This window comes from Mustela nigripes, chromosome 5 (assembly GCF_022355385.1).
Source record: "Mustela nigripes isolate SB6536 chromosome 5, MUSNIG.SB6536, whole genome shotgun sequence".
NCBI lineage: Eukaryota > Metazoa > Chordata > Mammalia > Carnivora > Mustelidae > Mustela > Mustela nigripes.
The window spans coordinates 43,021,597-43,037,655 of record NC_081561.1 but is presented as its reverse complement, the minus strand read 5'-3'; the positions used below and the strand labels follow the sequence as shown (position 1 = coordinate 43,037,655).

The 16,059-nt window shown below is 34.3% G+C and overlaps 1 protein-coding gene across 1 annotated transcript in view; it reads right to left on the bottom strand.

Moving 5' to 3' along the window:
* EYS (eyes shut homolog) overlaps window positions 1–16,059 on the bottom strand; it is a 1,640,601-nt gene that overhangs the window by 1,150,837 nt on the left and 473,705 nt on the right. Inside the window, 1 exon segment of the mRNA XM_059401541.1 lies at window positions 79–200. Within this exon segment, the coding sequence (XP_059257524.1) occupies window positions 79–200 (122 nt within the window).

Below are 16,059 nucleotides of genomic sequence, written 5' to 3'. Positions count from 1 at the left end.
AAAATAATGCTGGCATTACCCTAGGGCACTGAATACTCCAAGTAATTTTATGAAGGAAACAATAAATACATTACTCACTGATTGCTATTGTAGATGTCAGTACAGGTGGAATTGTTCTTACAAGTATTCATTTTGCAGTCATTGGATTCTTGTTCACAAAAACTTCCTTCCCAACCAGGTAAGCAGACACATTGGTAGCTCTAAAGGAATATGAAAATTATACAACCTTTAGGTTATTTTTTGCTATTAAGCCTATAATACATTTATTATTCCTGGCTATTTTGATCCCTGTCAATTTATGTCTATTTTAATTCTTACAGAATGATAATACTTCCCCAAAATTACTTTTACCACAGATTAAAAACTATGTGAACAGTTTCTTAAGTATTTAATTCAATAAAAATAAATATGTATTATGTTCTGGACATAAAACTCTTGGTTTTGTTAAATATCTTAATATAAAAACAGTGTATTAGTAATATGAGGTTAGTGATGGTGTAAAACTAAATAACTAAATACATAACTCAGCAATTAGCTCATGAGTTAAAAAAATATATAACTACAACAAATAAACCTTCTGACTGTTTTGTGGCATTATTTACAAATAATCTATGTCAATACAGTATTGTTAGTCAACTGAAGCTGCTAAACTTTGAATAGCGTTTTTCTAAGAGATAGAGTAGGCCAATAACAATATTCAGAATACTAAAACTCAAAATACTAAAATACTTTTCCAGGATTGGGAAAACAAAAACATCTTAAAGTACTGTGGGGCAATAATTTCTATATTTGAAATACTTTCAAAGAGCAGGGCTCTTGTAAAAAATAGAATTTGGGCTTTTACATTTAAAGATTCTAGATTTAGAATAATGAAAAATACTAAAATCAATGTTAGCTGTTTTCTTAATATTCACTCTTTCCTATAGTAGCCACTAGCCACATGTGGTTATAGAGCATTGACATGTGATTACTATCAAATGAGATGTAACTGAATTTGAAGATTTAGTGTGAAAAAAGGATATAAAGCACTTTACTAATAATTTTATTACTTACGTTATAATGGTAATGATTTGAATATAAAGAGTTAGACAAAACATTAAAATTAACTTCTTTTAACTTTTTCTATTGTGGCTGTTAGAAAATTTAAAACACACACACACACACAGGTCTCATTACTTTTCTCTGAGACAGAGCTGTGCTAGGTGATGGCAACCCAGTTTCTCTACTTGCAAATATAGTTAAGAAATCTATCTAGTTAGATGCACATGTATGAAGATCAGGAGCTCTCTGAGATTAAGGAATCTCTTGTACTTTAATACATTCTAGCTTCTTGAGAGGTCTGGCACCTAACAGATGTTTAATACATGTTGGATGAACACATGAAAAAGAATAAATATGATAGTAAAAGAAAAAGCCAAAGTAACCAGGATGGATTTCAAAAGGATTCTATGTTTGCTAGAAGTGAATAGCAAATTTGTTTTGAGCATTACAGTCAAACAACATCTTAATCAGAGAAACAAATAAATGCATGCTCCCTGTATTTTCATTTAGGTTACAATAATTCAAATGTATGAGCAGTGCCACTGAATATTCTGCTTTGGATTAATAGGGTCAATTGGTTTGCTAAGGCTTGTGAGCAGCTGAAAAGCAGAGAGGGATGAGAGCCACCACATTGTCAACTCTGGGTTTTATTCTTGACATATGTGTTAATTCTCCAGGTTATTCATTAATACTATTCATGGTTTGCTGGATGTTTGCAGTAATTTTTTTCATGCATTGTGGCCCCTACATTGTTAATGTTCTCAATGAGTTCGGTTACATTTGGGAAGTTTTCACTTATTGTATTTGGCTTATTATTTTTCCTTCCCTTTTTAGTAAGCATTGATAAAAGACTTACAAGAAATTTGGTATAATGATTATATTTATTTGAAATGGAGGCAATTCTATAGTAAGCAAGGCAAGTAAGTGTCTGCTGTAGGTAAATGCAGAGAACTACACAATTCAGTGATGAAACATGCTTAAGTCTGTGGGACAATGAGATGCCCTGTTCACTTTCTATAATGTATGAAACATCTTTGTGAAGAAAAAAACACAAGTCTACTATTGATTTTTATTTTGACATCTCAGTAATAATTTGAAATTAACGTGACAAGTGAGTCAAAAGCCAATCAAATATCTTTTCCATTAAAGCCATACATTCCTTAAAAGCTAATAATTATTGGTATTCTTGATGACTTAATAATTAGTAGAAAATTATCATCAATTTAATGGTATAATTATCATTGAAGTGTAAGGTACAACAGCAGTGATCTCTAGATATGATAAAATCTGTACAAAAAGGAAATATTAAAAAATGAGGAAAATATGGGTTTTCAATAATTAAACATTACAAATATAAATTTTGAAGAAAGCAGAAATGAATATGAACTAGAAATAACCCAGAGTTCAAGTATTTCTATTCATCTGTTGCTAACTTAATTCAGAAGCATTTTTCTGAATTTAGACACGCTTTGTACAAGGTACTTTGCCATTCAACGTTGAAAAGTTAATTAATTTCAGTAATTTAAAATAACAGTTAAAGGTAAAATCTATTTTTTAAACCATATTACCAAAAACCATATTGTACAAAAATAACATCAAGAGAGTAACCACAGATTTAGGAACCTCTCCAGACCAATGTTGGATAAGTACAAAGAAGACACATTGAGGAAGAATGAAAGATGAAGAGTAAATTTTAAAAGCAACTGAGGAATAAAGACACATTACCTTCAAGCAGCCAAAGACTAACATCTTATTTCCCAATAGTAGAAGCAAGAACCTAGTAACAAATATTCTAATGTAGTGAAAGAAAATAACTAGGAGTGAAAGAAAATAACTATCAGCCTAAAAATCTATGGCCAGTAGAAAATACCCTTTTGGGGAAAGGAGAATAAACACATTTTTAGAGAACTGACAGCTGAGAATTTACTGTAATGTTTGATTGTGGATATCTGGTGACAACCAGCCAGGATTTCAACTATGCTCTGAGAATTATTTACTATGTAATTATAAGCATGTTGTTTAATCTCAAGGAACATCATAAATAATGGTACCTGGTTGATAAGGGTATGAGGATTAAATGAGTACCTAATATAGAACTTCATATGATATCTGACCTACAGTAAGAATCCAGTCAATTTTAACTAAAACGTTCTTAACTAAAACGTTCTACTGGCCTGAGATCATGACCTGAGCTGAAATCAAGAGTCAGACTCTTAACAGACTGAGTCACCTAGTCCCTCTGAAAATGTTCTTTTATCCAGTGAATTATTCAGGTAGTCTGAACTGTTCCTCAGTCTCTGATTCTTGCTTCTTTGACATTTTTCCACCTGGAATACTTTTGCTTACTTCCTGCAAACCCATCTTTCCAAAGTTTATTCTTCCCTCAAGGTTAAAATGTCACATTCTAACTGAACCATGATCATTTCCTACAGTATAATTTCCTCTCTCACAATTTCTATATTATCTTTTTTTGATACTTTTAAAGTACATGAGTTACTCATATACATATTCTGTTTTCCACTTAGTACTTATGATATCTAAAAATACTTTATTGATTTTGTCTAATGTAAAATATAAATAAAAACATAAATTCTAAGAAGGCATGAACTAATGTTTTTTGTTCAGTTATCATCAACATTTGGAATACTGTTGATATCAGATGAAAAGAATGAATAATAGAACATAAGATATATATGATAGGAATTAGTAATAATATAGTCATAGTGAATATTTTGTTTAGGAACTTTTTAGATATTAAATCATCTCATTTTCCTAACAAGAAAAAGTATATTTTAAAATACCTTTAAATAAACCTTCATATAAATGTTTAACGAAAAACCATTTCTATAACTAAGAATTGGAAATTCCAATAAAAGAAAATAGGATTAGTTCCACTATAAAAAAGTGCTTATATATTCAGATCATTATATTTGACTCAATCTTAGTCACATAACTTATCTTACAAAAAATATTTCCTGTGTAAAACTTACTTTTAGATTCCTGAAAATGTAGATACACACCAAAAGAATAAAAAATAACATTTTTAAATTGTGGTCTTTTTCTGGAACATTATTCATATCTAGGCAAAAGAACAAAGATTTCTTTTTTCATTAATAAAATTTTTAAAAAATAAAGTAAAATTCATAATAAATTCAGTCCTTGTAACAATAAAGAGCTCTCAGGGGGAGGAGCAAGATGCCAAAGGAGTAGGAGACCTAAATATCACCTAGTCCCAGGAGTTCAGCTAGATAGTTATCAAACCATTCTGAACACCTACAAACTCAATAGGAGATCAAAGAGAAGCAGAACAGTAATTCTAGGAACAGAAAAGCAACCACTTTCTGGAAGGCAAGATGTGCAGAAAAGTGAATCCAAGGTGATATACAGGAAGATAGTCCTCAGGGGGAGGAGCCGGCCCATGGCAGGCCATAGAGCAGTGGAGCACAAAATCATGACTTTTAGAAGTCTGCTCCACTAAGGGACATCCCCAGAAGCTAAGCAGGGGCTGGAGCCCTTGAGGAAATAGTGTGGTCTCAGGACCTGTGGGGTCACAAAAAGACCAGTCGTGTCTAAGTGTGGCAGAACTCCCAGGTGTTGGAGTGGGGAAGCCAGGTGCACAGATGGAACCTAGGAGTGGGCTTTCAGATCAAGATTATCTTAAACTGTGAACCAAGACACAGATGGACCACTACTCTTTAAGGAGGGATGCCACAAGTGGGACATCTGGGGAGATTCCCTCCTTCTTCCTCCAGGAGGAGCCGTGCAGAAGTGCATTGCAGGAATCTGCTGGGTTTGGAGACTCCAAACAGGGCCATGCACTAAAGACAGAAATGCTTCACCACAGACTGGATGAGCACAAAATGCAGGCGGAGACCAGGAAGATGGGAGTGATTGACTGCCTTTCTTTGAGGGCACATTGAGAAGTGGGGCCACAAGCTCTCAGCTTGTCCAGGCTGGAGATTGGGAGGCTGCCATTTTCATTCTCCTCCCCCAAAGCTATATAGAAACTGTTCAGGGAAAAAAAGCTATTGAGAGCAAAACCAAGTAGATTACTTATCCTGGCCCCTGGCAAGGGTGGTGTAATTCTGCCTCAGGCAAAGACATTCAAGAATCATTGTAACAGGCCCCTCCCCCAGAAGAGAAACAAGAACATCCGGCCATGACCAAGCTTGGGATACAATTTCTTCTAATAGATCAAAATAACACTAAATATAACCTAAATCTAGTGCATGGCTTAGCTCTAGTCTCCAGCCTGATCACATCTTTCCTTTTTTTTCCCTTTTTTCAACCAACTTCTTATCAATTCCTTTTTTAGAATCTTTTTAAACTTTCATCTTTACAGTCATATTCCATCCCTTCATCATGTTTACCCTTATTTTTGTGTATGTGTGTATATATATATATATTAAAAAAAATATATATATATATATATATTTTGCTTTCTTTAAAAATTTTTGGAGGCAGTTTCTTCTAACAGACCAAAATTCATCCAAAATCAAGTATGTGCCTCTGTTCTATTCTCCCCCTACTCCTGAATCTGGGTCTCTTCTGAATTGGCTAGTGTATATTTTTCTGAGGTCATTCTTACACTTTTAGTGTTTTGTTCTCTCATTCATCTATTTTTATGTGGATAAAATGACAAGGTGGAAGAACTTACCTCAAAAAAAAAAAAAAAAAAAAAAAGAACAAGAGACAGTACCAATGGCTAGGGACCTAATCAATATGGACATTAGTAAGATGTCTGATCTGGAGTTCAGAATGATGATTATCAAGGGGCTAGTTGGGCTCAAAAAAAGCATTGGAATACTAGAGAATTCCTTTCTGGAAAAATAAAATCACTTTCTGGAGAGATAGAAAAACTAAAATCTAATCAAGTTGAAATAAAAAAAAAGCTATTAAAAAGGTGCAATAAAAAATGGAGGCTCTTACTGTTAGGATAAATGAGGCAGAAGAGAGAATTAATGATATAGAAGACCAAATGACAAAGAATAAATAAGCTGAGAAAAAGAGAAACAAACAGCTACTGGACCACCAGGGGAGAAATCGAGAGATAAATGATACTAAAAGATGAAACAATATTAGAATAATTGGGATCCCAGAAGAAGAAGAAGAAAGAGAGATGAGGCAGAAGGTATAATGGAGCACATTATAGTAGAGAATTTCCTTAATATAGCAAAGGGAAAAAGCATCAAAATCCAGGAGGCACTGAGAACCCCCTTCAAAATTAATTAAAATAGGTCCACACCCTGTCATCTAATGGTAAAACTTACAAGTATCAGTGACAAAGAGAAAATCCTGAAAGTAGCTCGGGACAAGAGGTCTGTAACATATCTTGGTAGAAATATTAAATTGGCAGCAGACCTATGCACAGATACCTGGCAGGCCTGAAAGGACTGGCATGGTATATTAGGAGCATTAAATGAGGAAAATATGCAGCCAATTAAACTACATCCAGCTAGGCTATCATTGAAAATAGAAGGAGAGATAAAAAGCTTCCAGGACAAATAAAAACTAAAAGAATTCATAAACACCAAACTAGCCCTACAGGAAATATTGAAAGGGCTCCTCTAAGCAAAGAGAGACCCTAAAAGTAGTAGACCAGAAAGAAACAGCAACAATAATATACAGTAATACTCAACTTACAGGCCAAACAATGGCACTAAATTCATATCTTTCAATAGTTACCCTGAATATAAATGGGCTAAATGCCCAATCAAAAGACATGGGGTATCAGAATGGATAAAAAAAATAAAAAAACAAGATCCATCAATATGCTCTCTACAGGAAACTCATGTTAGACCCAAAGACACCTCTATATTCAAAATGACAGGAAAAAACAATTTACTATGCTAATGGACAACAAAAGAATGCTGGGGTGGCAATCTTTATATCAGACAGATTAGATGTTAAGCCAAAGACTATAAGAGATGAGGAAGGACACTATATCATACTTAAAGGGTCTGTCCAACAAGAAGATCTAACAATTTAAAATATCTATGCCCCTAACATGGAAGCAGCTAATTATATAAACCAATTAATAACAAAATCAAAGAAACACATCAACAATAATACAATAATAGTAGAGGACTTTAAAACCCACCACCACTGAAATGGACAAGCAAAGATCAACAAAGAAATAAAGGCTTTATATGAAATGCTGAACCAGATGGACACCACGATATATTCAGAACATTCCATCCCAAAGCAACAGAATACACATTATTCTCTAGTGCACATGGAACATTCTCCAGAACAGATCACATCCTGGGTCACAAATCAGGTCTCAACCAGTGCCAAAAGACTGTGATCATTCCCTCATATTTTCAGAATGCTTTGAAACTAGAATTAACCACAAAAAGAAAGTTGGAAAGAACTCAAATACATGGAGGCTAAGGAGCATCCTACTAAAGAATGAATGAATCAACCAGGAAATTAAGGGAATTTTTTTTTTTTTTAAATCATGGAAACAAATGAAAATGAAAACACAAGTATTCAAAATATTTGGGACCCAGCAAAGGCAGTCCTGAGAAGAAAGTATATAGTGATAAAAGCCTTTCTTAAGAAACAAGATAGTCTCAAATACGCAACCTAACCTTACACCACAAGGAGCTAGAGAAAGAACAGGAAAGAAAGCCTAAACCCAGCACGAGAAGAGAAATCATAAAGCAGAGCAGAAATCAATGAAATAGAAACCAAAATAATCAAAACAGATCAATGAAACAAGCAGCTGGTTCAGTGAAAGAATTAATAAGATTGATAAACTCCTGGCCAGACTTAACAAAAAGAAGAGAGAAAGGACCCAAATCAATAAAATCATGAATGAAAGAGGAGAGATCACAACCAACACCAAAGAAATACAAACTATTATAAGAACATATTATGAGCAACTATAAACCAGCAAATTTGACAATTTGGAAGAAATGGATGCATTTCTAGAGACCTGTAAACTATCAAAACCGAACCAGGAAGAAATAGAAAACCCGAACAGACCCATAACTGGTAAGGATATTGAAGCAGTCATTAAAAATATCCCAACAAAGAAGACCCCAGGGCCACACAGCTTCCCAGGGGAATTCTGAAAAACATTTAAAGAAGAATTAATTCCTATTCTCCTGAAACTGTTCCAAAAAATAGAAATGGAAGGGAAAGATCCAAACTCATTTTATGAGGCCAGCATGACCTTGATCCCAAAACCAGACAAAGACCCCATTATGGAGAATTACAGAGTAATATCCTTGATGAACATGGATGTGAAAATTCTCACCAAAATACTAGCCAAAAGTATCCAAGAGTATATTAAAACAATTATCCACCATGACCACGTGGGATTTATTCCTGGGCTGCAAGGATGGTTCAACATCCACATATTAATAAATGTGATACAACACATTAATAAAAGAAAGAACAAACCCATATGATACTCTCAGTAGATGCTGAAAAAGCATTTGACAAACAACAGCATACTTTCTTAGTTAAAACTCTTCACAGTGTAGGCATAAAGGGTACATACCTTGATATCATCAAAGCCATCTATGATAAACCCACAGTGAATATCATTCTCAATGGGAAAAAACTGAGAGCATTCCCCTAAGGTCAGGAAAACATGGCAGGGACGTGCACTATCAACACTGCTATTCGACATAGTACTACTAGAAGTCCTAGCCTCAGGAATCAAACAATGAAAAGAAATTAAAAGCATCCAAATCAGCAAAGAAAAAGTTAAACTATTACTCTTTGCAGTTGATATGATACTTTATGTGGAAAACCCAAAAGACTCCACTCCAAAACTGCTAGAACTCATATAGGAATTCAGTAAAGTGTCAGGATATGAAATCAATGCACGGAAATCAGTTGCATTTCTATACACCAAAAGCAAGACAGAAAAAAGAGAAACTAAGGAGTCAATCTCATTTACAATTGCACTCTAAACCATACAATACCTAGGAATAAACCTAACCAAAGAGGCAAAGAATCTATACTCAGAAAACTATAAAGTACTCATGAAAGAATTTGAGGGAGGCACAAAGAAATAGAAAAACGTTCCATGTTCTTGGATAGGAAGAACAAATATTGTGAAAATGTCTATGCTACCTAAAGCAATCTACACATTTAACACAATCCCTATCAAAATACTATCAATTTTTTTAAAATATGGAATAATCCTAAAATGGAACAAAAAAAAGACCCTGAATAGTCAGAGGAAAAAGAAAACCAAAATTGGCAGCATCACAGTTCCAGAATTTAGGCTCATTACAAAGCAGTAATCATTAAGACAGTATGGTAGTGGCACAAAAACAGACACATATATCAATGGAACAGAATAAAAAGCCCAGAAATAGACCCTCATCTCTATGGTCAACTAATCTTCGACAAAGCAGGAAACAATGTCCAATGAAAAAAAGATGGTCTCTTCAACAAATGGTGTTGGGAAAACTGGATAGCCACATGCAGAAGAATGAAACTGGACCATTTCCTTACACCGCACACAAAAATAGACTCCAAATGGATGAAAGACCTCAATGTGAGACATGAATCCATCAAAATCCAAGAGGAGAACACAGACAGCAACCTCTTTAGCCTCAGCCACAGCAACTTCTTAGAAACATAGCCAAAGTCAAGGGATGCAAGGATAAAAATGAACAACTAGACTTCATTAAGATCAAAAGCTTTTACATAGCAAAGGAAACAGTCAACAAAACCAAAAGACAACTGACAGAATGGAATAAGATATTTGGAAATGAGATATTAGATAAAGGGCTAGTATCCAACATCTATAAAGAACTTATCAAACTCAACACCCAAAGAAAAAATAATCGAATCAAGAAATGGGCAGAAGACATGAACAGACGTTTCTACAAGGAAGACATCCAAATGAACAATAGGTACATTAAAAAGTGCTCCAGATCACCTGGCATTAGGGAAATACAAATCAAAACCACAGTGAGTTACCACCTCACATCTGTCAGAATGGCTAAAATCAACAAGTCTGGAAATGATAGATATTGGCAAGGATGCAGAGAAAGGAGAACCCTCTCCCACACTGTTGGTTGGAATGCAAACTGGTGTAACTACTCTGGAAAACAGCATGGAGTTTCCTCAGAAAGTTAAAAATAGTGCTACCCTATGACCCAGCAATTGCACTACTGGGTATTTACCTTGAAGATACAAATGAGTAATCCAAAGGGGCACTTGCACCCAAATGTTTATAGTAGCAATGTCCACAATAGCCAAAGTATGGAAAGAACCTAGATGTCCATCAACAGAGTAATGGATAAAGAAGATGTAAGCTTGCGCGCACACACACACACACACACACACACACACACACACACACAGGAATACTATGCAGCCATCAAAAATGAATTCTTGCCATTTGCAATGACATGGATGGAACTAGAGGGCATTATGCTAAGCAAAATAAGTCAATTAGAGAAAGACAATTATCATATGATCTCTCTGATATGAGGAATTTGAGAGGCAGGGTGGGGTTCGTGGGGTGTACTAAGGAAAAAATGAAACAAGATGCAACTGGGGAAGGAGATAAACTATAAGAGACTCTTAATCTCAGGAAACAATCTAAGGGTTACTTGGGGGTGTTGGGGGTGGGTTGAGGTGGCTGGGTTATGGACATTGGGGAGGGTATGTGCTATGGTGTGTTGTGAATTGTGTAAGACTGATGATTCAGAGACCTGTACCTCTGAAGCAAATAATACATTATATGTTAATAAAAAAAAAATGCTCTCAAAAAAGAAAATGAGCTCTGCCTATTGACTCATAGTCTATTTCCTTTTAATGTTATCTTTAGAATTCATTTTAATCTACAAAAACTTATAAGATTGGCTATATACACAAAGACTGCAAAATACTATATATAATGATACTAAGGATTAGATATAATATAGTAATATTTATTAAAAACAACCAGATCTATGTTAATATGATTTCTTTGAACTATAGAAAGTGATTTATCTTGGTGCTTTAAGTCTAAAGTGAAGTAATATGTACTATTCTGACAGAAAGTTAATGGGATATTTAAAAACAATTTCTGCAAAAAGTTATAAATGCTGAATTTGATTGAACATATTTTGAAATAATGCAATGAAAATACATGTTAAATTGAGTGGTACTTTCAAGGCCGAACTCTTTTAGAAAAACACAGTTTCTTTAACTTGGGGAAATGTAATAGATAAAGAGAATGAAAAGCTACATGTTAGATGTGAATGTTGATAGGGCATAAATCAAACTATATTGACCTTTTAAAAACACTTTCTAAAGGAAGTATAAACCTGTAATAAACTCATTCATTGTTTTCATATAAAGGTTTTTGATTAGTAATAAGAAAAGCAGATTAGTATTAGTGCCTATTCCAAATGAGGAAATGTCTTTAAGTACAAAGTTCCACTTTCCTTACAATTAGTTCTTTTTCATTATAATTGATTCATTATAATTTCATTCTCTTATTGAATGTACTACCTTAGTAAACAATTTGTAATCCTTTCCAAAAGTTTTTCTTACCTGTAACATTTTCTTCTTCCCACTTTTTTTAAAGATTTTATTTATTTATATGAGAGAGAGAAAAGCAGTCAGGAGGGGCAGAGAGCAGGAGCAGTGGGAGGAGCATAGGGAGAAGCAGACTCCCTGTTGAGCAGGAATCCCAACTTGGGGCTTGATCCTAGGATCCAGGCATCATTACCTGAGCTGAAGGCAGGTACTTAACTAGCCACTGATGTGTCCCACCCTTAATATTTTTTTTTCTTTCCTTTTTCTTCCTCCCTCTCTCTCTCTTTCTTTCCTCTTCTTTTTTTTTCTTTTTTTCATTCATTCTTTTTCTTTCTTTTCTCTCTTTCCTTCTCTGCTTCTCTCCTTCCTTCCCACCTTTCCTGCCTTTCTTCTCTCCTCTTTTTAAGAATATGTTTAAAACTAGACTAAATGGGCTTAGGCTACCAGTACCAGAACTTTATTCTTTACCAATAATACAACTACCATGGGAAAACAACTAATCTGTCTTCAAACACGTTTCTAGCATCCTGAATACTGATTTCCATATTGATTCAATTTGACAATTGGAGATATAGTCTATTACCCAAAGCTTTATCCCCAGGACATATATAATATGTAAGAATACAAAAACTGTAATCTTCTGAAAGAGATCACAAACATAAAGATATGAAAATACGAGTGCAATTCTGTTTTAGATAGTGTAGATATTTGGGACAATTACTTCTTGGTCTAAAAGCCAAATGACAATGATAATGTGCATTATAAACTAAACATCAGTTATTTTCCCGCATCAGGCTTTTTCTAAAATAGTTCACAGAAAGGGAGCTGGGTGGCTTAGTCACGGAGACTCCTGGTTTTGGCTCAGGTCATGATCTAAGGATCTTGAGATCCAGCCCTAGATTGGCCCCACACTGGGTGGGGAGTCTGCTTGGGATTCTATCCCCACTCCCTCTCCCTGTGGTCCTTCCACTGTTCACATCTCTCTCTCTCTCTCTCAAATAAATAGAATCTTAAAAAATATTTTACAGAAAGATAATATACAGTTCCTTTTCTCATATGGTTTTCTGGAACATTAGAAAGCCCACAAAATTTTAACATCTTTTACTACTGAAGTCTGTCTTAAAACATTAGATTATTCGGTCCAATGGTTTTAAAATTTTTTACCAACTTTTAGTAGAAGCCCGCATACAAACATGAAAGTTTTGTATGGGAGGGAATGAAAGGAAATAAAGCAGCATAAAGCAGATCTGCTTTGAGTGAAGCAAGGAAAGAAGTTTTACCCATTTAGAGTCTTCACCACTCTCTCCCTTCCCCATCTGCCACTGAGGATATTATGAAGCCCCAATGAGTGTCCAAACCCACAGACTGAAGAACACTGAACCAACCAACCTACTTCATTTTTTAATCAAGAAACTGAACTCAGGGAGGTTAAATTAATTGTTCAAGCTACTATAACTAGCTGATGGAAAAACTGGAATTAGAACTCATGTCTCTTTATTCCCTCCCCAGTATTCCTAAATGTAGCTTTAAAAAATCAATTCAAAACATCTGGTAAATTAGTAAATTCAGAAATATATTTTTTGAAATGTACCTTGAAGACAACTTGAGAATTTTAAGGCAATCTTCAAATCATGTACATTGAATAATCCTCTTACATGCATCTCCATCTTCTTTTTTTCTCTGTGTATCAGAAAGTTGCCAAATGATCTAATTTATACCAACATGCAAACAGCAGTAACCAATAATCATGACCCCTACTCTCATAATAGAGATGGCAATGGAGAAAGCCATGCTATTAACATTATAACTGATATTAATTGGTTCATAACCAATGTTGTAAACACGCAGCTTGAACTGTAAACATATAAACTAAAGAGAACCACCCTGATTCTATGGGTTATTTTCAGGTTAGATATAGCAATGCTCATCCTCACTGAACTTGATAATGATAGAGAGCAGAGTGAGTAAAAAATCACTGCTTCAATTGAAGGATGCAGTCATGGGATATTTGCAGTTTCAGGATATATGTAAATCAGTGTGTCTGAAAGTTTTCAAACCACAAGTATGGAACTCAGTTCCAGTACAACAACCCCAAGGAAAATGACCAATTTAAAAAATTAGAAAAGTAAGCAAGGTTTTTTCACAGTAGCTATAGAAACAAGTACCAAACAAATAATGCAATATTGGCATGTTGTTTTATATAATTTCTAACACCCCTTTACAATAGATCATGTTACCACTTTGTGAAGTGAAATAAAATAATGAACATGAGATAATATAAAGGTATTTTGAATATGTTTTTAACCTGCTGATTTGTATTATGTATTATAAAACTGGCTCTTGTTAATTTTTATTTATCAGGATTTTCATTTTAAGTTCTGTAAAATTAGGTAGAGTTTTTTTACATTTAAACAGAAAGCATTTATATGCAACACTATATTATGTATAACACAATATATTACATATTATTATAGACATATCTAACATATATGTAGATGCATATATACCATAAATTCTACATTATATGCATTTAATTGAATTTAATGCAATTTGAACATAAAGCTTATTTTCAGAGTTAAAGGAACAACTTTCAGCATATACCAAACGTTTAGTGTTTCTGTATTTTTTTTCCTTTTTAAAACACAATTATTTCCTAGCAATTGCCAAGAGGAATTCTAGCATATCACAGTTAGAAGAGCACTGATTAGAAAATCACAATATAAACTGGCTTTGTTTCTCATAACCTTAACGACTTGAATGCTTTGTATCGTATCAGTAGGTTATAATTTACTATCATGGTTTTATCACAGGCTGAAAAGCAATGTTTGCAGTAGAAATCAGTAGTAAGAAGGGTGAAAGAAGAACTCAGCCACAGGTGCTGTAACAGAGGAAGCAAAGGGCAGGAAGGTCTAGGACCCTGTAACAGTGGTTAGAAAAGAGTGGACTACAATTTCAAATATCCCTCCAATCCAGTAATAACTCCAAAAAGCAAATGTGTTACTCAAATTTAATAAATGATGAAAGCAAGCATTTTACAATTTAACATTATTGATTTGATCACTACTTCTCCTTCTCCTCAGGATAATCAACGGATCCTTTTCTTCCTTTGTCGTCCCTCCCTTTTTCCTCCCTTGCTCTCTTCCTTTCTTCCTTCATCATCCCTCCCTCCCTCCCTTCCTTCCTCTCTCTTTTCCTTCCTTATTCCTTCCTCTGGAGTCAGGAAGTGAAGGCTTATGTTTTCATTCTCTCCACAACTAAATACTTTCTACATACATTAAACCACTTGTATTATTCACTTAACATGAATGAATGAAAGACCCAGGAGGAGGAGGGGGAATTTGATTCTTGTCTAGAACGCTGCTACATATAGGCTATTGAGTCACACACCTAAGTTGATCATAAGTGGTCTTATGATCACTTATGTTTATAATCATGTATTATATAATATATGAAAAATAATATAAAATTTTAAGCAATTGACTCCAAATTTTAAGATAAAATAATTTTGTCTTAATGTAAAATAATATAAATATTTGTAAAATAATGTAAAATTTAAGCAACCATCTCAAAATTTTTTAATAAAGATTTTATTTATTCATTTGACAGACAGAGATCACAAGTAGGCAGAAAGGCAGAAAGAGAGAGAGAGAAAGGAGAAAGCAGGCTCCCCACTGAGCAGACAGCCCAATGCAGGGCTCAATCCCAGGACCCTGGTATCATGACCCAAGCAAGGCAGAGGCTTTAACTCACTGAGCCACCCAGGCACCCCAATCATCTCAAAATTTTAAAACAAAAATAATTTGGAAGAATTTTTCATAGTACCTTCTGAAATTACTGTTGATGATTTCGTCACTGATGATTTCTTCACTGATGTAGGTCTCAGGTTCTTTCTCTTTTTCAATATAGTTTCCACATATTTAAATGCTTGCTTTTTTCCTACTAGTTATGACTGAACATATATCACAAATCTAAATCTGTCCCCAGAAACTTTGGTATCACAAGATATATCCATCCCCTCTCACATTTGACATTTCTCAACTATTGATTCAGGATGTAGCCCTTTAAGTCCACATCCCCGAAGAAATATTTTGCTCTTGGTCAATGGTGTTGTACGTATTTGTTGTAAATTATTAATTATTCAAAGATATTTTGGCATAAATAAGAGAAGTCCTATTGTGATCATCTGACTTGAGTGAACAAGAAAAGTGCATGAGCTAAATTCATATCTCTCAATAGTTACCCTGAATGTTAATGGGCTAAATGCCCCTGTCAAAAGACACAAAACCCAACTATATGTTGCCTCCAAGAAACTCATTTTAAGCCCGAAGACACCTCCAGATTTAAAGTGAGGGGTGGAAAAGAATTTACCATGCTAATGGACATCAGAAGAAAGCAGAAGTGGCAATCCTTATATCAGATCAATTAGATTTTAAGCCAAAGACTATAATAAGAGATGAGGAAGGACACTATATCATACTCAAAGGGTCTGTCCAACAAGAAGATTTAAAAATTTTAAAT